The sequence below is a fragment of the Haemorhous mexicanus genome, chromosome 7, assembly GCF_027477595.1.
Source record: "Haemorhous mexicanus isolate bHaeMex1 chromosome 7, bHaeMex1.pri, whole genome shotgun sequence".
NCBI classification, from domain to species: domain Eukaryota; kingdom Metazoa; phylum Chordata; class Aves; order Passeriformes; family Fringillidae; genus Haemorhous; species Haemorhous mexicanus.
The window spans coordinates 3,246,800-3,267,892 of record NC_082347.1 but is presented as its reverse complement, the minus strand read 5'-3'; the positions used below and the strand labels follow the sequence as shown (position 1 = coordinate 3,267,892).

The window sequence follows — 21,093 nt, the reverse complement described above, 5'->3', positions numbered from 1 at the left end:
TGGAATGAATCTGGAAATCTGAACACCTAAAATAGTTTTGCAAAAGTGATTCCCAGATCAAGAGAACAGCGTTGTTGTGCTTAAAAATGAAGCTTCAGCAGAGCCCCACAAGGCAGGCTGAAAATGGGTAGTTGGGGTAACTGCACCACAGCAGACCAGATTGCACCACATGGGACCAATCTGGCAGCCATTCTAATGGGAGTCAATGACAGCCACACCATTAGCTCAGAAGAAAAGAAAACTTTCATAAAGTCAGCCTGGAAACGCCTGAATGAACTTCAGAGCTTCTAAACCAGTTACTATGGAGTCACTATGGAAACAAGCAGTGAGTTAAGCAAAGTGCTAATCTCAGCAAAATACAAAAAAGAATGCTTATAGTAATTTAGCTTCTTTATTGCAAGGCTTGGTGCTGAAACACAAGGCTGGCTTACACCCTGAAGCCCCACTCTTCCCTTGCTCAAAAATATACACCAGCACTCAGCTTACTGTATGATTAAAGCACAGATTCAGCCTAACAGAAGCAAAGCACATTATCAGTGTGGGTCTCCACAAGCCAACCTCACACTCTGGGCAGAGAAAACAAGAGTTGTCCATGGTGGACAACCAGGGGGATTTCAAACAGTGGTTTGCACATCCACCCTGGATCTGTGGGAAGTGCAGTCCCAGGGGTATGTGGGACAACACACGTGGGCAAAACATGCCTCAGGCTTGAGCAACTACTGCTTCCCTTCCAGGGAGTGCCAAGGAGCAAAGGGGCAACTGATAGTGCTCCATCACACAACCCACACCACACAAGCTGTGTGACAGCAAATGCCACACATTTGTAAGGGTTAATGCAAGCTTGCACTCTGGGAAAGCAAAGCTGAACTACTCATCTGCAGAACAGAAACAGCACTCACATGGCCACAGCCACACACATAGAGCTGCTTGGCTTTCCTTGGGGAAGGAAAAACAGATGTGGCTTTGCAGGGGAAGGACCTAAAACTTTCTCTTCCCACCAGTACTGTAGTGAAAGCAGCAGGAGGATCACATGGGCTAGAAACATTTACACACTGCTTGCTTTTTAGTAAACAATGAGGAAAGAGTACATGAGCTACACTGAAAACAGCTGTAAAAACATTTTTCAAACTGCTGCAGATTTCTTTCTGAACAGCAGGATAAAGGACTGACACCAGGAGAAAGAAAAGGAGATTCAGAGCAAACTTTCAGCCTGCAGAGAAACACAGCTGATCACTTCAGAAAGTCAGGTATTTGACAATGAAACTCAGCATGGATCTTAAAGGTTTCCTTCCCAACACTGACACAAGCAGGACCTGTGCACTGGTACACAGCCAGTGTAGCATTATTCTCCTCAGGGAGCCCAGCAACATGTACAAGTGCTGAAACCCATTTCTGTAAATACACAGCAGTTTCAGCATCTGATTCTTTCCACTCTCCAGCATCCAAACTGGGAGCTCAAAAGCACAGCCTAAAGCTGCTCACATGAAAACCAAATCACACAGCATCACAATCACCCCTCAGATTACAGACCTGAAATTCACTCCACAATTCTTGTGGCCAGAATTCCATCACTCCTGACCTGTTACCACAAATGCTTTTAACCTCCTTACACATTTTCACAGGACACAATGGTTAGAGGCACATGACTCCTATCACCATTCTAAGCCAACTTTGTTCCAGGCTGTTCATCCCTTGTTTGTGGTCTGTTAAACTCTGCCCTTCGGGAAGGGGTGGAATGAGTAGCTAATTCATTACTAGTGAAATTTCTGACATTTATTGATGATGAGAGGCTATCTTGCAAGAAGACACCAAGTTCAAATTTTCACATAGCAGTAGATCATACAGTGATGCTGAACACCATGGCTGAAAGTGTACAGCTAAGTGGTTAAAACAAACTTATGGCCTCTGAGCTTTGAAGAGTCCAGATCTCTGAGTGCTTCACATTACTGGTCACAGGAGAAGGAAAAGCATCAAGGAGCTGCAGCAGTGTAAACATGAAATGCCAAAGAAGTTATTAAAATAGTATTTTATTGTATGAATAAAAACTAAACAGAATCAGGGCATGGTTCTATTTTCTCTTTTTTCTCGTTTCCTTTGAACTATGCTGATCATCCTTTTTTGAACCAAAGCCATATCTACCATTCCTGTGCTGATCCTGCCACTCACTCTCCAGCTGTCTCAGCATTTCCTGTGTCAGAAGTCCCTCCCTCAGCAGTCTGTTGGCAAGGGATCCACGGCCATAGCTTTTCAGCTCCTCCTGCCTGCCACCCAGCCGGGAGGGTCTCACACTCTTGGCTCTTCTCAGCCCTGCAGCCTCCACTGTGATGGACAGTGCCTCTGAGGAGGCTGTGCCATGGTGCTCTGACACCACCCTGGCATCCCTCTGAGTCCTTGAGAGAGGAAAGTCTTCTGACACCACCTCAGCTGTGCCAGGAGCAGCTGCAGACTGGGAAGCTCGGATCAGCTTTGTGATGTTGCAGACACCAATCTGTATAATGTCATCCAGTTTCTTCTGGATGTCCCTCACAAGGGCAGCGTCAGGGAACATATCCATGAAGCGGTAACTGAAGAGAGGCAAAAGAACACACAGTTAAACCTTCTCACTGGGACAAAAGTGGGATATGTACTAAGTAAAATGAATATCCACTACATGTCACATGGGAATGCATATTTTAATCTGCATTTCAGCTGCTCCAGTCCTTGTTTCTACCCTTCTCCTTCTGTCAGTCACAAACTGCTGTCTGCAGAACTCACTCCCTCAACACTGCATTTGTCACGATCTTCTAAAAGGCTTGACAAGGTGCAGGAGCCCACCCTGCACCACATACACATGGGCTTGAAGAGACTGCACTTCTAGGACGGCAAGTCAAAAATAACTTGTAGGACTGCAAGTCAAAAATAACAGGAAAAAAATAAAAAAAAGTCTTCAAGCACAAAGCCAGTACCTTAACCACAGATAGAGGTCAAAAACATCATGCACAGCTTCGAGGTGTACAAGTTCCTTGATGTTTTTTGGAGCAGCTAAGGGCCACTTGGTGTGCCGGCAGAGCCAGTCGAACGTCAGAGGCTCGTTCCTACTGAACTGCCGTGCAAACTGCAAAACAAACAGATTCAGTCCCATCCTCAGGCAGCAGAGAAGAAATCCCCAAAGAGTTCAATTCCCCCAGAGTCTGTATGCATGTCACCTCTCCTTTCCAGGGCCTCATTAACACGATTTGTCCATGGGCCATGCACAGAGTTAAGCAACAAAAGCACAGAGCTATCCAGAAAAGCATAACACTGAAGGCATTTGATTGCATCTAGCAAACCAGATGGACTTTGTGTCTTTTTTAATCCTCCTCCTCCTATTTGGTTAATTATCTTGTTTCAGGGTTGCCAGAGTTTAGAATATTTAATGTATTCCCTGGTTTAGGAAACACACTACCCACAAACCAGATTAATCTGCATTAGAAATCCACTCTTCTGAAACCCAGACACCTCAGTTCTTCAACTAACAGAAAAATAAGTCAAGTAAGATTTAAATCTAAAATTTTCAAGAGTACTCCTGACTTGGAATAAATGCTTCCTATCTGGCTGATATTAAAGTGGGTTTTCTTGGCCAAGGAATGGGGCTTAAATTCACACAAGCACTCACAACAGCCCACCTCCCTCTAACACTGCATTATGACCCTCTGCACCTTCACTACTTGGAATCCAAAAGCTCAGCATTTTCCTAAGGAAGCACTTTTTTTCAACTCTTTAATCAATCACTCATTTCTTGAAGATTTTTAGCCATTTTTGAAAAGCAGGGGTCTAATACTTGTGACATGAGGGCACCACATCAGTTTCATTTTTATACTATTTAATTTTAAAAGTTTAATGCAGTCTTTAAAAAGGGAACAATGGCAATACTGTCTAACAAAGTAACAGTCCCAAGTTACATTAGTATTAAACCTGCAAAACCGAAAAATCAGCTGACTACAAATTCCTCAAAATAATCACTCCTGGGGCAGCACAGCAAAAACCAATTCACCCAGGCCTGGAAAGTAAAGTGACATAATTCTGAGAGCAACCTACAGCTCTGTGTTTTCTGAGGTTTCAATTCTTTGTAACTGTATTATAGCATCAGCAATCACCCTTAATCCTACATTCTCTTCTATTGGCAAGCTAACAGCTCAAAGGAGCAGTAAGTTGTTTCTAATGACTGCTTTTAGGAACATGCTAGTGGCAAAGCTTAACAGTGCACAAGTGACCAGGGAACACAACTCTCATCTGTGCCAGTTCAGAGCTGACAGACAAGGACAAGTAGGATTTTCAGAGGCAAACAGCAGAGAAGCTATCCCAACTTTAACTTCCATCGTGAGAACAGGTTTTCAGAGCTGAAAAGCTTTGGTCAATAAAAAGAGTGAAGAATTCATCACATATCCAGCTATTTTATATCCCTTATACTACCTGTGAGCACTTTAGGAATGCTCTCAAATGATCTGAGAGCAAAGCCCACAACAAATACAGCAGCTAGATACAGTCCCAGTGCACCAAAACCCCCTTGGTACAATATAACCACCACATTTGTTGAGGAAAAAATAGCTGACCTTTAACAAAGTGGTACACACAAAAGGCTCTTTCCTGTTCAAGGGTGCAGTGCAGAAGACGTATCGGGATCGCAGATTGAGTGGAATGTGCTGAATCATATCTGCCAGAAATTTAAAGTCATCAATATTGCAGACAAAGTACATCCCATCCACCTGGGAGAGGCTCACAAAAATATCCTGTGAAAATAAAACCAAATGTAAGAAAGTTATTTCAGGAGAGGGTTGTTTAACTTTGTCTTACGAAACCAAAAAATTATTTAGAGTTTGAAAGACAAGCTATACTGAAAGAACAATTAAAAACCATCAAATTTGACAACAGTAATAAAAAAGTGGGGAGGGGAGTTCCCCCTGCTCTTTTAGCAGAATTTGCATTACATTCTCCAGCACAGGATCAGAGGAGAAGACACACCACACTACACTTTATTTAAACACTTGCAATCAGTCTCCTAAATAACAAAGTTCTGGAAGGTACATTTTAGTTAGAACACCATCACAGGAACCAGTTACCACTATGTTTAGAAATTTCTCCAGGTTTGTCACTTAGCATGACCCAAAAAACTAACTTTACAGCATCCAATTCAATAATTGAGGTATTTCTAGCTCAATGTCAGGATCAGATCTATTTTAGGAAGAAAGAAAACACAAGCTAAGTGCAGTATTCCAATAGAGGAGTTCAAAGAAAACATGAGACACACTCAAGGTCTGGAGAAATGGAAGATGCACTGCACCCTGCAGGGGGAATTTTATGGGCCCTCAAAATTATTTCTCTAATGCAAATCTTTGCAAGATTCTTTAAAAACATTTTTAAAGAAACTATGAGCTTTTTAATTAAATATGTGACAGAATACTTAAGAGATCAAAAACAACACAAGGTTTTTATCTTAACACTACTATGCTAGCCCAGAAACTGCTAATTTAAAAAATTTCAAGATGTGTTGTTACCCTACCAGGCTAAGTCTTCCAGGAGGTCTCCAGGTATAATATTTTATTTTAAGATTAGAAGTATACATTTTGCTACATAATAGCAGATCAGCAGGAACAATAATGCACATTTAAAACCATGAAAGCTGCCAAGGATTTCTCAGTTTACTAAAAGCTGTGATAATGTTTTTTCAACACAGTATTGGAATCTTAATTTCTATTTTTTAATGGTTTTGTGCATCCAAAAGAGCTAGTATCTACCTAAAGAGGAGACCAAGCCCACAAAATCAGTTTTCTAAAAGTTACACACTATTTTACCACAAAATCCACAGAAACAGGAGAAAAAAATCAGGTAGCTTTCAGATATGTAGAAATCTGACATGACCAATTCTCTAGGAATTTTCAAATAATTTATCTAAATTTAGATCTCTAATATCTTCAGCCTCAGACCTAAATTTTTACAGTTAAAATTCAGAAAAGCTGGAATGAAAAAGCTGCTGCACAGTTTTAAACACACGTAAAAATGACTGACACATTTCAAAGCTTCCAAGTTTAGCATAGAAAAGTTGAACATCCTAAACCTATCTGCAGTCACTTGTGTGGCAGAGACAAGAATGCAATTGATAAAAAATACACACAAGGCTGCCTGCCAGGCCTCCCAAGGGCAGGTTTGTACAAAGCAATGACTATTAGTGACACTCCATTTTTAAAGCAGAAGCTAATATTTTGATCATTCTTACAATCAAGTTGGATAGAGTGGCATCAGGAAGATGATAAGCAAACATTTCTATCTGCTCAGGAGTAGGATGTAGGCCAGCTGCCTAAATGGAAAATAAAGAAAAAAACTTCAATTAATTCTCAATATTGTTTTAAGGTTAATGCACCAGAAAGAACATATTGAAAGACAAAGTGCAAGAAACCAAAGAACCTTGAAGACTTCAGTTTATTTAGCACACTTAGGTGAAATTTAAGAACTTTTGTGCTTCAGCTTTTAATTCTTAAAAGAGCACATTTAATATAAAAGCAGCATAGCCAAGTCTCTATTGTAAATGCAGGTCTGCTGATGAGGGGAGAGAATGATGCATCTGACTCCATGTTGTCAGAAGGCTACTTTATTACTTTATGATATTATTATTATATTAAAGAATACTATACTATACTAAAGAATACAGAAAGGATACTTACTGAATGCTAAAAAGATAATAAGGAAAACTCATGACTCTTTCCAGAGTCCCAAGCACAGCTGGCCCTGATTGGCCAAAGAGTGAAAACAACTCCCAGCAGAATGCAATGGAACAATCACCTGTGGGTGAACAATCTCCAAACACATTCCACATAAGCACAACACAGGAGAAGCAACTGACATAAGAACTGTTTTCCTTTTCTCTGAGGCCTCTCTCTCTGCCTTTCAGCTTCCCAGGAGAAAAAGCCTGGGTGAAGGAATCGTGTTCAGAGAATGTGAATGCCACAGGTCTCCAAACGGGTCGTACATCCAAGGTCACTCTGGCACAACACAACTCTTGTATGGGTTACAAACACAAGGAGACATAATATGGGATCAGAATACCAGAAGCCAGCCCCAGAGCAATCTGTATAGACTGGGTACCGAGGTTCTCACCTGGACAGGGGGCACAGGCTCGCTGAGGATCTCCCTGAGCTGGGCGAGGTCGTCGCGGTGCATGGTGGTGACCTCGCCCTGTTTGAAGGAGGAGCCGAAGCGCCCAGCCCTGCCCGCGATCTGCAGCGCCTGCGAGGTGGTGATGGAGTCGATTTCCTTCTCTCCCTTCTCATTCACAGTCGGCTTCACTATGGAGTTAAAAATTATTCTTCTTATACACCTGAAATATCGTAACAAAAACAAAGAGGAATCCTTTGTCATGGTTTGAGCCTGGCGAAATGCCAGTGCTTCTATGAGAATACCTCTTTTCTTGGTATCTGCTGTGAGATGTGATCAGAGACAGAGCAGAGCAGGTTCTAACTTACTATTGAAAGGAAAAAAACTTTATTAACTTAAAGTTACAGGGAAAAAACACACAGAACACAGGATGAAAACTTTCTAAATTTCTTCCTCCTTCCCCCACCAAATTTTTTAATTCCATTACTACTCTTTGGATAATCAATTCTCAATTCTTTGAGAAGAGAGGAGTCCCTCTTGCACACAGACTTCACCCAGGAAACAGTCGAAACTTCTCGTGTCTCTGTGTCACGTGTGGCACCGCCCGGAGAACATTTTGCCATCGTGACCTCTTCCTTCCATGCCCAGTGCTCTCACCACTGCACATGGACCAGAGCTACTTCTAGGCTTTTTCTCTTTAAGGATGCTTTGTCCAGTTCCAAAAAAGAGCACAGTCCCTCTCCTCTTGGGACACCTGTCCCTCCCATGTTTCACCCCCTGGGGCTGAGGGGTCTCGAGAACAGAGAAAATCTTCCTCTTCTTCTTCATCGAAGACGGAGGGCACCACCACCACCCTCCTCACCCGTTGTCTCTGTTCACACACCTTCACATCACCGCACTCTCCTGGCTCTGAGCCATTGCCTCCCCCTAGATGCAGTCTCTGTGTCACAGGAACTCAAGGGTTCTGTCCATAGCTATCCAAGAAAAGTCCAGCCAAAAGCCACTCCATCATCTCCTCCCACCTAGAATTCTTCTCAACTTCTCTCAATCTCACCAGCTCCAGGAGGAATCAGCATTTGCAAGGTTTCCATCGTCCCAAGAAGGGTTAAAAGTCCCAGGCTCTGCCGGTTTGGTTCATGAACTCCCACGGCTGGCTGCCCTGCTGGGCACCCCCCCCTTCTCCTTCACTCCAGCCGCGCTATCACAGGCACAGGCTGCTCTCTCTCTCTCCCTCCGGGGGGGGGGAATGGGGGATGGCTGCCCGAAGCCCTCGCAGTGCAGAGCTCCTCCACCCTTCGGCCCAGGCCTGGCCCACCTCCCTCCGGCCACATGGCTCCCCTCCCCCCTGCCCAGCTCGGAGCTGGACAGGGGAGAGGTCTCCTCTGGTCCAGGGCCGGAACTCAAAAGGAACTTCCAGTGGGAGTTCACAGCTTTTAACCCCTGTGTTCTCAGAGGCGTATCCATGCCTTCAGTGGACAAACCAGGTGCCAATATTAAAATCTGGACACCGATTGGCGTGACCACACTATCCCAAAAAAAACTTCATTTCCCCTCAAACCACGACATCCTTTTTTGCAAATTACTTCCAGTATGAAGAATTAAAGTTTTTGCTTTTTTATAAGCTTTTTTCTCCTCTATAAATTAGGGTATCACAAATACTACTTATGGACACAGCAGATTCTGTGGGCAGGAGAAGGCTAGTGGCAGGAGAATAATCATCCCTGCACACATCAATCATTGCCTCCCAATCCATTCACCACCACCTGCCTCAGTAGTCTGTAGTGATGTGACTGCATGTCCTTCAGCAATGAAATACACCTGGCACGAGGCTGAACTTGCTCTGAACTTGTATTTCAGAAATGCAAGAGAATGATAACTCTGACAACCCAGCCCCTTTGAGTCCAGTTGATCCAGCAGGCCATGTCATCCACGGCCAACTATCACACTGAATTAGGCCCAGGGAGCCATTTAGTTCTTGGAACCAGTTTTAAAACTAAAGCTTAGTTCTGCCTAACCAAATTGATCACTTCAAAACTGAAATGTATGTACTGCGCTATCTAGACACAACAGATTAGATAATCAGACTGGGGAGACAAAAAGCAAAGAAATTAATGTGGCCATCACACCTGAAGGAAAATAAAAGTACCATAACATTCTGTTAGTACTTACAAATTGAGTCCCATTCCAATTGCATCTGTAGCAACTAAAATTTTGCACGGATCATCAGGATCATTGAACTTCTTTGCCTGTTCAAGCTTTGTTCCTAAAACAGAATGACAGAACGTTTCACATGGCAAACTTCATACAAAATAAAGACAACACATCACTAAATCCAATGTCATTACAATAGGCTCAGGAAAAGAAGAAATAAATTTGTTTTTGATTGGTATTTGGCCACAGATGGGGGGAGGAGGGAGAGGCAGGAGGGATTTAAATCATTCCCAGACCTGTGGAGAGACCTCATTTAATTATATCTATCTGAAGATCAAAATTAAGTACATAATAAAGGTCTAATCCCAAGATTAAAACACCAGTCAATGAAAGCTGATTACTTTCTCCAGCTATATAAAGAAGCAAAACTAGGAAAGTCGCACTGCTTTATTTTAAAATAAAGCAAGCAGTACAAGGAGGTTTTCTCCTAAGAAAAGCATAAGAAGCAGAACACTCCCTTCACAATAAAAGCCAGTGCTTTACCTGGGGGCAGGCTGCCGTATATGACAGCACATTCTAATCCTCTGGCTTCAATCTGGCGGCTGACAGAGTAAATGTCGTTCTTACTGAAACAGACAATGCAGTCCCCAGCACGGAGGTTATCCAGGGACTCCAAGGCATAATCCAGCACAGTCAGGGGAGTCAGCCTCTCGTACTTTCGGACCTACAATTAAAGTTGTCCAAAAGGGTCACTTTTTAAACTCAAATTCCATCATAGAGAGACTAACCAGCAACACACCCTGTAAAGTCAGCAAACTTGAGAGCATCGTGCCCCTCTGGAAGATCAGAGCTGTAAAAGCCCATAAACAGCTGTGCCAGCTGCAGCATCCCCTAAAGGGAACTTATCAAACCACTTACCTTCTTACAGAAAAACAGCACCACTATTTAAAAAGGGAAGGAAAGAACTTTGCAACATCTTTGCTTTACAGACATTGAGAAACTTTTTAACAAGACTTCCTGCAGGACAACTTTGAGCAGTGATACCCCCAAAAGGACCCTACATTTTTTCCTGTTTTACAGCAAAGACAACCTGATGTTCTGTTCATAGCTTCCCAGAATTACTTACTTCAACTTCCTCCCCTGTAGTGTACATGAGCTCTGTCACCAAGTCAATAGCAGCAGGTTCTCCACAAACGTGGATTTCTTCTGCACAGAGGCCTGAACAAAGTCCAGTGAAATAAAAAGCAAAATGTTACTTGTTTATATACAAGAGGAGCTTTAGCTGGCTCTTAAGGTATCAAAATTGTAATTTGGTTGCTAAACATAATGAAGACCATTTCACCTCCTTCAACAACCCAAACCTGCACCTGAAGCCTCTCCCACAATACACTATTTCCCTAGAGCTGCTCTTGATCTCTTACCAGCAGGTGATATTGACAATCCATCAGTGTGAAATCAGAGCAGCCAATACCTCACTGCACCCTCTCAGCCAAAACAAGAGGTACCCTCAGCCAATGAACAAATGAAGCAAAGCTTTGAGTTTTACTAACTACTCGTGTTTTACTAACTCCCAAACCATAGCAGAGCTGAGGAGTTTTGTTTTCTGCATGAATTCACCTCTAATTCAGTCAGAACACAAAAGGGAAAAACAGGAAGTAAAGGAAGTGTGACAAATCTGCTGAACTTCAAATCAAAAGAACGAAAGAAAGGGTCAAGAGGGAAACAGATTCCAAACTTCTGTTCCAAATACCAGGAAAACTGTTTCAAAAACTCCTTTAGAAAAATTCTTAAATTATCAAAATAAGCATTCTTGAAAGAACATAACAGATTGATGCAGCTCTATAAATGAGCCATTTGAAATTAACACTATAAAATATTTAAAGTTCCCATTATTTAGCACAATCTCTACAAAAGTACTCTCTTGAAAACTGGTGCTGTTTTAATTGAACAGGAAAGCATACTTCTTGGAAATAGTCAATGTAAAAGGACAGCACAATGTAGTAAAGACTCCCTATTACCCAAGGAAGGAAAAATAAAAGAGGCATCTGAACAAAATTTTAAAAACCCATTTGTTAAGCAAAACACAACAGGTAGCTTCCTGTCATGCAGACAGATCCTTTGAGGCAGAGTACCTCTCTAACTTGCTGTGAGAAGACATGAAAAACAAATATTTTTATTTTGCATCACATAACCACTAATGACTCTACCAACTGCTAAGCTTGAATTTCATGTGTCACTGAGCTAATTCACTGCCAACACAACCAAGCTTACCTAGAAGGGCTCTTGTCCAAGCCCAGCCTCTGGCAGGATCTCTGATCATCTGAATTTCATCAATCACAGCAACTTCATCTTAAAACAAAAAAAAGAAAAATATGATGCACCAAGGAAGAGCATCTAGAACAGTATGACATGAAGGAAGGAACTGAAGGAATCCACGGGTTTCCTAAAAATGGTTGCTCAAACAAAGCTAATCCTCTATCACCAAAAAGCTATCTGAGATGATCCATGTTTCTTAAACTGCTCTATCATAGTTCAGGAACTGTTGAAATAAGAGTGAAAAAGAAGAGCTCAGCTACTTTTAAGTCCAGGGAATAACACAAGGATACCACAAACAGGACAGAAACAATTCTGTGCACTTACAAGGTGTATTAGTGCTGCACATTTCAATGGTACAAGCAACATGAGGAGCCTGTCTGGAGTCTTCATTGGCAAACACACGCTCTTCTCCTGTCACCAGGTCACAGGGCACATTCTAAAGGCATTCAGAAATGTCAGGGTAAGTTTCTTGAACATGAAAGAATCACCTTTCCAAGAGGACAAAAACAGTTTCTTCACAAGTTTCAGGACAGTGTAAAAGAAGCTATCCAGGAAATAACTACTCAGCTTTGAGAGACTTGTATTTAAGTCCTAGCAGAGTGAAGGTTTAATGAAGAGGTAGTACCTAAAAGAGGTTTAATGAAGAGGTGGTATCTATAGATGCCTTTCCCTACTCCTGCAGGAGGTTACATCTTCCCCTGAGCATTTCACAGCTGTCACATCTGCCACCAAAGAACTGTTAGAAGAGTATAAGGGGCTCATAAAGCAAGGCCCAGCAGTGAGGGAGCCTTGCAAGCTCCAGCTTGCTCCAGCTCCTTTGGCAATTGCCTTGCTGCCTTATAATCACACAGCAAGAGCTCATGAAGACCAGCTGTGAGTGACAGCTGAGGCCACCACCCTGCCAGCCCTACCCTCCTTGGTGCTGCTGGCTGCTCCATCCCTACCTACAGCCACCTGCAGAGCCCTGCTGAAAGCCCTGTTCAAGCTCCAAGGGGCTAAACATGATCCAGGAGCCAGCCACTGAAAACTTCTGACACACACTAAACACAGGGGAGGAAAGTTCAGTAATCCCTAGCAAGGAACATCCCTGACTGTACCCACAGTCACTCTGTGAGTACATGTGCTACATTACAGCTATTTCCTAGGACTAAACCATCTTTCTGATGTGTTGCTTGGACAGACTGACACTAGGAGTTACAAATTCTACATCAAAAAAAGAGAAATCACAACATCACTACTGTCCTGTACTGTACTGTTTGCAGTGCTTCAGATCTGGTCTGGTTCTCTGCAGCTGGAAACACACTGGTGAGGAGCCTCCAAAAATATGCCAGAAGCAATATAAAACACTAATGAGAATTTCCTCTAGGGACCTGATATACAGCACTGCTCTTCAACACATCTGAATCTGCAGAATTTTTCAAGGATGGTGAAGTGAAATCTATTTATACATTGAAGCAGAAGGTTGAGGGGAGTTAAGCAAGGGTAATTTTTTGTGTACAAGCTATAATAAAGGTCATGGGCAAAAGAAGGCATGGTCCCTATGCTGAAAAACCTTATAGTAGAACCTGGCTAACCCAGGGAGCAACAAACCCCAGAAGAACAGAGGCAGGTTACAGGGAAGATTGCACAGCACAGGCTCTGGGGACAGCACTGTTCCACTTGGGGAAATGATGTTCCATTCTGCAGCTAAAGCAGAAATGCACAACTGATTTCACCACAAGGCACAGGGCTCCAGGACCACCTGGGGCCACCACAGAACTTTACAGACATGCATTCATGAGACTGTTCCAGCACTAAGGATGTTGGTAAGTAATATGACATACTGACAGCATCATTACTCTTTTGGAAGATCTCATGAGCCAGAAGTTTTAGTGGACCACAGTATATTCCAGATTTGGCTGACAAAAATCTCTGGATAGCATGGTAAGTTTTTCCACTGTTTGTAGGACCAGCATGGAATATTATCTTTCTCTGAATAGCCCTGGCATCTGGATACCTAAAGCAAAGACAAAAAAAAAAAAAAAGCAGATCTGTTGAACTTTTATCTGGATACTGACTCAGGAGAAACCAGAAATTAGCTTAAGCATTTATTTATTAATAATTATAAATTATAAATATCAAGTTCTTAGAGACAGTATAAAGAGGTTACAGTGTCTTGCACATTGATCTTCTAAGTCACAAAATGCTTTCAAAGATTCAGAGTGAAATTCACACATTGTGTTCAAAATAATTCTCATTATTCCTGCAATTCTCTCTCCTTGAGCTTATCAATATTTTAATGTTTGGATGTGCTACCTCTCAAACACATTTCCAGAAAACATCTTCCTGGAAAACCCACACCAACTCAGTGACTATCACAGCTGATATAATCTTATTTTCTTTTTAATTCATTGTGATGTATCTTGTAAAAAATACAAGAGTTCCTGACACAAACTATTGCAAATCCAGAGAAAAGCACTGAAAATGTAGCATAATTCCACTGAAGTCCACAGACAATGGAATTCCATGGCAGTAAGGAAAGGAAACAGTGCAGCCACTGGAGCACACTGACCAGTTGGGTGGCAGCCTCAGGTCGCTGATCTTGCGCAGATCATCCATGCAGTCCAGCATGGGGAAGATCTGCTTGGCATGCCTCAGGAAAAATGGGAACAGATCATCCACGTGACCTGGAAGAACAAACCCTTTTCAGAAAGTTTCTGTGCTTGTCTGAGTGTCTACCTTCATTAAAAACTATGAAAAACTATCTTCTACCATTTCCACCCCGCCCTTGTGTAACCCTTGAATTCTGGCTCTCTACAAAGTTCAATAATTACCTCGGTGGCAGAAAGGGAAACTAACACAAGTACATGGACTCATTTAGCAAGGGAATACAAGCACAAGAATATGGAAAAGTGCATCTCCTTTCAGTATATTCACTCTGCTCAGCCTATTTGCCTACAGAACTTCTAAGTACAAATCAGAAACTGTGGAAAAGCTGAATGAGAAACAGCTTTTATGTCCTAGGAAGATTTTAGCCCCTTCTTCCTAAATCCATGGAGAGGAGAGGGAGAGGGAGAGGGAGAGGGAGAGGGAGAGGGAGAGGGGAGAGAATCTTTTAAAGTGCTTTTATGAATAAACAGAGAAAAACAGATTTGCAGCTTCTCCAAGCTACCGAGACTTAGAATGCTGGTTCCAAATTCTAAAATCAACTCAGAAGAGAAATCCAGGTTCATTCCTCTGAATGTTTGCACAGTAGACATGTGGGCCTTAAAAATCTCATTTCAGGTCACACTACAACTGTCCAGCTCTCTTAGAATTTCAAAGAACTGTCTTGATCTACAAAACTGTTATTATCAAACATACACACACAAAAAAGGAAAAAGCAGTGGCTTGGGATTTGTTGGAGTGTCTTTGTTTTGTTGGGGGTGATGTTTGATTTTGGGGAGATTAAATTGAGAATTATTATTCAATTAATAAAAATTACTGTGGAATTTTTTTTAAACTCTAGTATATTTAATTATCATCTTTGGACAAGCAAAATTCAAATTTAAAAATTTCAGTATTTCTGTATATGAGTTATAAGGAATAATGTTCATCTATAACCAGATAAGGAGTGGAAATGAGAAAACCCTGTGGAATACTTTATGCACAAGAAATATCATGAGACAATTTCCTAAGATGGCCAACATTTAAAATCGACACATTTACATTTTAAGACAAAACTAACAGTCACTGCAGCCTTTAAAATCCCATCATTAAAACCCACACTGTGCAGCTCAAACCTGGAGAAAGCTGATTCTGCTGCTCCCAGCTGGCATCACCTCTCAGGTAAGTGCTGCTAATGCCAACACAGGATGCACTAAGCAGGTAAAGACACCTCTGTGAGTGCCACAGGGAAGAGAGCACAGCCACAAAGCTGCCACCAGCTGGGACAGAGCTCTCCAAGTGCCCCCTAGTGACCACTGGATTTTAGAGAGGAATAAACAACAGCTCTGTTTTCATTCCAGCCCTGAACAGATGCTGTACAACCACAGGCTGCTTCCTGCTAACACCTCCACATCTTTCACTTCCACTTCAGAAGATTTAAGAGCAGGACATTCCCTTGGATGGGCACAAATGTTTCTGACAGGGAAGCAGGGATTTTTAACCTCTCTGACAGCAGTGAATTAATTCTCAATCATATTGAATAATAATTCTCAGTAGAGGGTCCACATGTACATAGGTAAGTATAGAGAGCAAAACCAAGTAAAAATGCACATTTTATTTTACAAGCATTCCAGATACTTGCCTGCACCACAGCATATATCATTGAGAATAATATGCAAATCAGCACTCACAGAACTGGATTCCATGATATACTTCCTAAAGCTTATAAATGCCTGGTGAAAGAGGCGAGCTGGGGGGGAAAAAAAAAGAAGAAGAACAAAATTAATGTGGCCAGGATCAGAAAACTCTATTTGTAAACACTCAATAAAACACTGAAGCAGTTCATTAAAAACCTGTACCTTAATATAAGCTATTAAAAGTAAATATAAAGGTTATTTGAACTAAGTGGCAGAGACAATGTAAAGAAGCAGCATTGTGATAAAAAGATCACATCTAATACCATATTTGAAGTAAAAGAGATTTCATATTAAAGTAATCTAAACTTAAAACATTTTCTTACCATCTAGTCCATTTTCAGCTCCTAGTCTTTGAATTTCTTTTCTTTTGTAGAACTTATTTAAGTTTTTTAGGACTTCACCTGTAGAAAAAGAATAACATTTTTTTAGCTTCCTCAAAAATTAATCACATTTTCCTGGCCCAAAGATCCTGGTTTCTAGCCTCCTTACTCTGGAGGGAGGCAATCTTTTCATGCTGAACAGACACAAATGAACTCCCCCTAAATCAAATACAAGCAATGAGTGAGATTGGGGCTATTGTGGAGGACAACCTTCAAATGCAGCAGACTAAGAACTGCCAGCAAGGTGGTGCCAACCATCCCCCCTGGTACTTGACAGGAAACCAAAAAGATGGAATGTGCAGCTAACAAGTCGTGGAACAAACTAATTAATGTTCTGGGGTGGGGTTTTTTTTGCTTTTTATCAGCATCTGTCAGGAGGTTTTAATATGAAAAGCAAATCTGCTTGAGCTACTTGGTGACAGCTTTTAATCAACATCCTGAGGTATGTTCTTCCCTCCACCCTGCTGCCAAGACAGACTCCTCAGAAAGATCAGGTAATCCAGACACAGTATTCTTTCTTTTCTCAGGTTATATAAATGGAAGGAAGAAAAAAAGAAAAAAAACCCAGAGTTTCTTCACATGTATCACAAATTACTCAGCTTTCTTTGAACAAAATCTTATAAATTTTTTAATAAACTCTTTCCCTCCCCTAAAAGGCAGGTTTAGCGTTGAAACAAAATTGTATTTACTCAAGTACACACTGAGTTGAGTTCATTAAATGTTAGTTAAATGACAGTACAAAAAGACGTGGCCCCTTTCCATCTACAGCAGATGAGAAATCCAGCAAAAATCTAGCAAATTTCATGAACACCTATTCATGAGCTTTCCTTACTCTTAAAACTCAAGCCTGTGAACCCTGCATTACGAAATGCAAGGAGTGACAAATGCAGCACAAGTCACTGGACACAACACTGTCAGGCTCTGCTCTCTGCAACTGTCTGACATGACAGGGAAAGCTTCCCAGGAAATCAACCTTCAATTATTGGAAAACTGCCTCTCTAGGAAGCTGTAACACAGACAGTCCACTTGGCACAGCGAAAATCACCAGCTGACAAAATGGCAAATTTAAATGCACATCCCATACCACTACAGGAGTGTTTTAATGGATTAACTCACGTTGAGAAATATTCCCAAAGGCAACAAAGAGGCAAGGGCACCAGCAGGATTACATTTCCTAGGAAGGCATCCACACCCATGTTTAAGAGCCCTGAAATCCAAGACAGACTGGAAAAAACATAAGCAAACACAGGGCTCAATGCTTTTCAGAGCTTCCCTAAGAAGCTCCAGCAAGTAACACATCATCAGCCACGCAGCTCAATTCACAGCCCATTGGCCTTACTACAAGATTAAAAGGTCAGTGCCAAAACATGTTTCTGTCCAAGGCCCATGACATTGGGACCGTGCTGCCCAAGGTCAGGAGCCTTCCTGAGCACAAACACTTGTCTAACAATAAGGAAAAGCTGAACAAAACAAACTGGCATTGCAGCCCATGTGAGCTTATCCAGCTGCACACGGACACTCAGAGCACCTGTCTCAGACACCACCCTTCTACCCTTCACTCCTGCTCTGAGACTTCCCTTTGTTTACCTCTCATTCTGGAGCTGTGTTTTAGCTCTTACTCCTCAATTACTTTGACTTCTCAGCAGCATTTCTAAGGTTCTCTGTAAAAAGACAGCCCAACTACAGTAAAGTTCAGAAACCACTCAGTCTCCAATGTATCAGATTCATTTAGATGTTTCAACCCTGTTTGCAGGAAGACTTTTGAGTCATTGCCCTGTGTCTCTGATGCCAACAACCCACTGCAGTCAGGCTGTATGTTACCACTGGGGCAGCTGAAGTGCTTCATTTTACAATTCCTCCCCAAATATCAGACTCCCATTGTCCACTCCAAGCAACCTGTGCATCTAACAAGCCCTGAAACTCAGTGACAACTGACACAGAAGGTGCACACACCAAAACTGAAAGCATCCATCAGCACTCACAGGGGTACACTTCCTATGAAGTTGTGGAAAACAGAAGCAGTGAATTAATTCCAGGTCAGTTATGAAGTTTTTACAAAACTGGCCTTACAAAAGTAAGCTTCTAAAAGACCTTTAGTCTTCCTAACAGTGTTTGACTAGTGTGAAAACTATAATCACTCTCACTTGAGCAAGTAACAAGCTAACAAGATGATTCACCCTGCAAGTATGCTCACTAACAAAGTTTCTGCACAAGCCACAACCAGAATGCTCAAAAATACACATCTTTATTGAATCTAGTCAGTACTTAGCAGCAAAATCTGACAAACTATATTAATTTAAAATATAAAAAAAAAAAAAACCACCAGATGCATAATACTGTGTGTGGTCAGAACCTGAAGGGGGAAGCAGAGAAAGACTATTTATTTCATTACTGGGCTTCAAAATACCAATACTTTTAAAATGTATCATTGTTTTTTCAGAAAATTGTTGACAGCAACAAAGAGAGCCAGATGAGCACCACACAGCTCACCAGGCTGCTATTCCTTGCCAGTCTCACAGGGAAGGACACCAGGCTGTCTCAGGTATGATTTTAGCCAATCTGTTCTCAACAACTCAGCAAAGAACAAACATTATTTTCCCAGAGATTTTAGTTGTAGTTTTGAAGAAATCCAACATAACTGCTCCTCTAATAAATGAGACAACAATGTACAGGTAAGAAGCCATCATTCACCTTAATTGGCACCTGAGGAATGCAATATTCATATAAGAGATAAGTTTGCAGATTTTTAGATTACACCTGTTTAGGATTATTCTTCCTGACTGGGATTTTTTAGCTTTCAAAGCCAGATATTTTCCTCTCCACAGTTCTGAACTATTAAGATAATTTGCCCATGCTCCTATACTCTGGAGTTAAGATAAATAATATGTCATCACAACATTTAATTACGAGAAGATATGAAAGATTTCCATTTGCACCCTTAATGCTTTCAGATCACCAAACATCAAAAGAATCAAGACCTTGTCTGTTATTTACCAAATCTTTAAAGATCATGGAGTCATAACATCACAGAACTGTCTGGGTTGGAAGGGACCTTAAAGACCATCTCATTCCAGTCCCCTGCCACGGGCAGGGACACTTCCACTATCTCAGGCTGCTCCAAACCTCATCCAACCTGGCCTTGGATACTGCCAGGGATGGGGCAGCCACAGCTTCTCTGGGCACCCTGTAATAGGGCTTCACCTCCCTCACAGGGAAGAATTTCTTCCTAATACCCAATCTAAACCCACCCTCTGTCCATTTGAAGCCACTCCCCCTTGCCCTGTCACTTCACCCACTTCTGACCTAGGCACACTCACACACAGACAATCTCTTCGGTCGGTAACATCGATATTTGAGGAAACTATGTCTTTAAAGTTCAGCTACAGCTACGGTTCAAGACCGCAGTGTGGCTGCGGGACACGCCCCAAGCCAAGCACCTTTACCCTGACCGAGCCAAACCAGGGAATGGAGGAAGCGGCCAGCGGAGTTTCCTGCACACGGGGCACGCCTACGGGCCCTGGGCAATCCCAGAATATCCTGAGCTGGAAGGCACCCACACGGATCACCGTGCACAGCACAGCTCCAGGAATCCCACCACAAGCAGGTTTCATCTCACCCAACAGCCTTCATCCCACTTCACCTTCACGGGCACGATTAGCTACAGGTCAGACAAGGTGCAGGGAAGGAGCCCCTGCCCTTAAGGGAGAGGGTGTTTCTGAGCCCAGGACAGGACCCGAGAGCAGCAGGGGCCAGTTCCCTCAGCCCTCAGGAGGGTCACAGAATCAACTGAGCCGGGAAAGACCTCTCCGATCATCGAGTCCAACCTATCACCAAACACTTGTGCGCCGCAGGCATTCTGTCCTTAAACACCTCCAGAGATGGTGACTCCAGCACCTCGCCGGCCAGCCCTCTCCAACGTTTAATCACTCTTCCTGTGAAGAAATTCCTCCCAATGTCCAACCTAAGCCTGCCCTGGCACAGCTTGAGGCTGTCTCCTCTAGTCCCGCTGCTGTTCCCGCGGAGCAGAGCCCCGTGTGGCTGCAGCCTCCCGGCAGGGAGCAGCAGAAGGTGAGGTGTTCCTTGAGCCTCCTCTCCTCCTGGCCGAACCACAGCCGCTCCCCGCCAGATCCGTGCCCCAGCCCCGTTCTCTGCGCTAGCTCGAGCTCCCGAACGTCCTTCCCGAGCTGAGCGGCCCAGAGCGCTCGAGGCGCGGCCTCACCAGCCTCCAGCACCGGCGGGCAGAGGGCGGCCGAGGCCTCACGGGCTGTGCCCTCACGGCGCCACCCGCACTCACCCTTGTCGAGGGGCCGCGTGAGCTCGGCGCCCACGTCTTCTTCGGCCGCGCCGCCGAGGCCGGGCTTCAATGGCACGGGCACGAAGAGCGAGGTGTCAGGGGCGCGGGAGGCGCCGCCGTCCCCGGACGATGAGGACGATGCGGAGGAGGAAGAGGCGGCGGCGGCGGCGGCGGCGGGGCGCGCACGGGGAGCGGAGCCGCCGCCATGCCGGAGCGCGAGCCCCGCGCGCGCCGGGAGCCGCCGCAGCAGCGGCCACGCGCAGCGACTCATCCGCGGACAAGGGCGGCGGCGCGCGGCCAACGCGTCATCGGCCCGCGCCCGCCCCGCCCCGCCCCGCATGCGCGGCACCGCCGCACCGCCCCGCCCCGCCCCGCGAGGGAGCCCTGAGGGAGCGCAGCGCCCCCACACACAGACCAGGCGCGTTTAGTGAGAATCCAGCTGGTTTAATAATTCAAATAGCAGCTCAGGATGGCTTCTCCCCGCTCGTTACACACGGTTGCACAATCTGAGGCTGGGTAAGTA

General features: G+C 43.4%; 1 protein-coding gene across 2 annotated transcripts; it reads right to left on the bottom strand.

Annotated features, from left to right (window-relative positions):
- Nucleotides 1-1,747: 1,747 nt before the first annotated feature.
- SUPV3L1 (Suv3 like RNA helicase) lies at nt 1,748-20,770 on the bottom strand. Of its 2 annotated transcripts, XM_059850878.1 has the most exons (15): nt 20,571-20,770; nt 16,220-16,297; nt 15,842-15,949; nt 14,126-14,240; nt 13,402-13,570; nt 11,899-12,010; nt 11,530-11,607; nt 10,385-10,476; nt 9,802-9,982; nt 9,277-9,370; nt 7,111-7,330; nt 6,233-6,313; nt 4,572-4,748; nt 2,946-3,094; nt 1,748-2,564 (listed from the first exon to the last, which is right to left on the bottom strand). In XM_059850878.1, the coding sequence occupies exons 3-15, from the start codon at nt 15,903-15,905 to the stop codon at nt 2,069-2,071; spliced, it is 2,028 nt and encodes a 675-aa protein (XP_059706861.1). In that variant the 5' UTR covers nt 15,906-15,949; nt 16,220-16,297; nt 20,571-20,770; the 3' UTR covers nt 1,748-2,068. The 2 variants fall into 2 exon arrangements, with proteins under 2 accessions (XP_059706861.1, XP_059706862.1); XM_059850879.1 differs by lacking the exons at nt 14,126-14,240; nt 15,842-15,949; nt 16,220-16,297; nt 20,571-20,770 and having other exon boundaries at nt 13,413-13,564.
- Nucleotides 20,771-21,093: the final 323 nt, after the last annotated feature.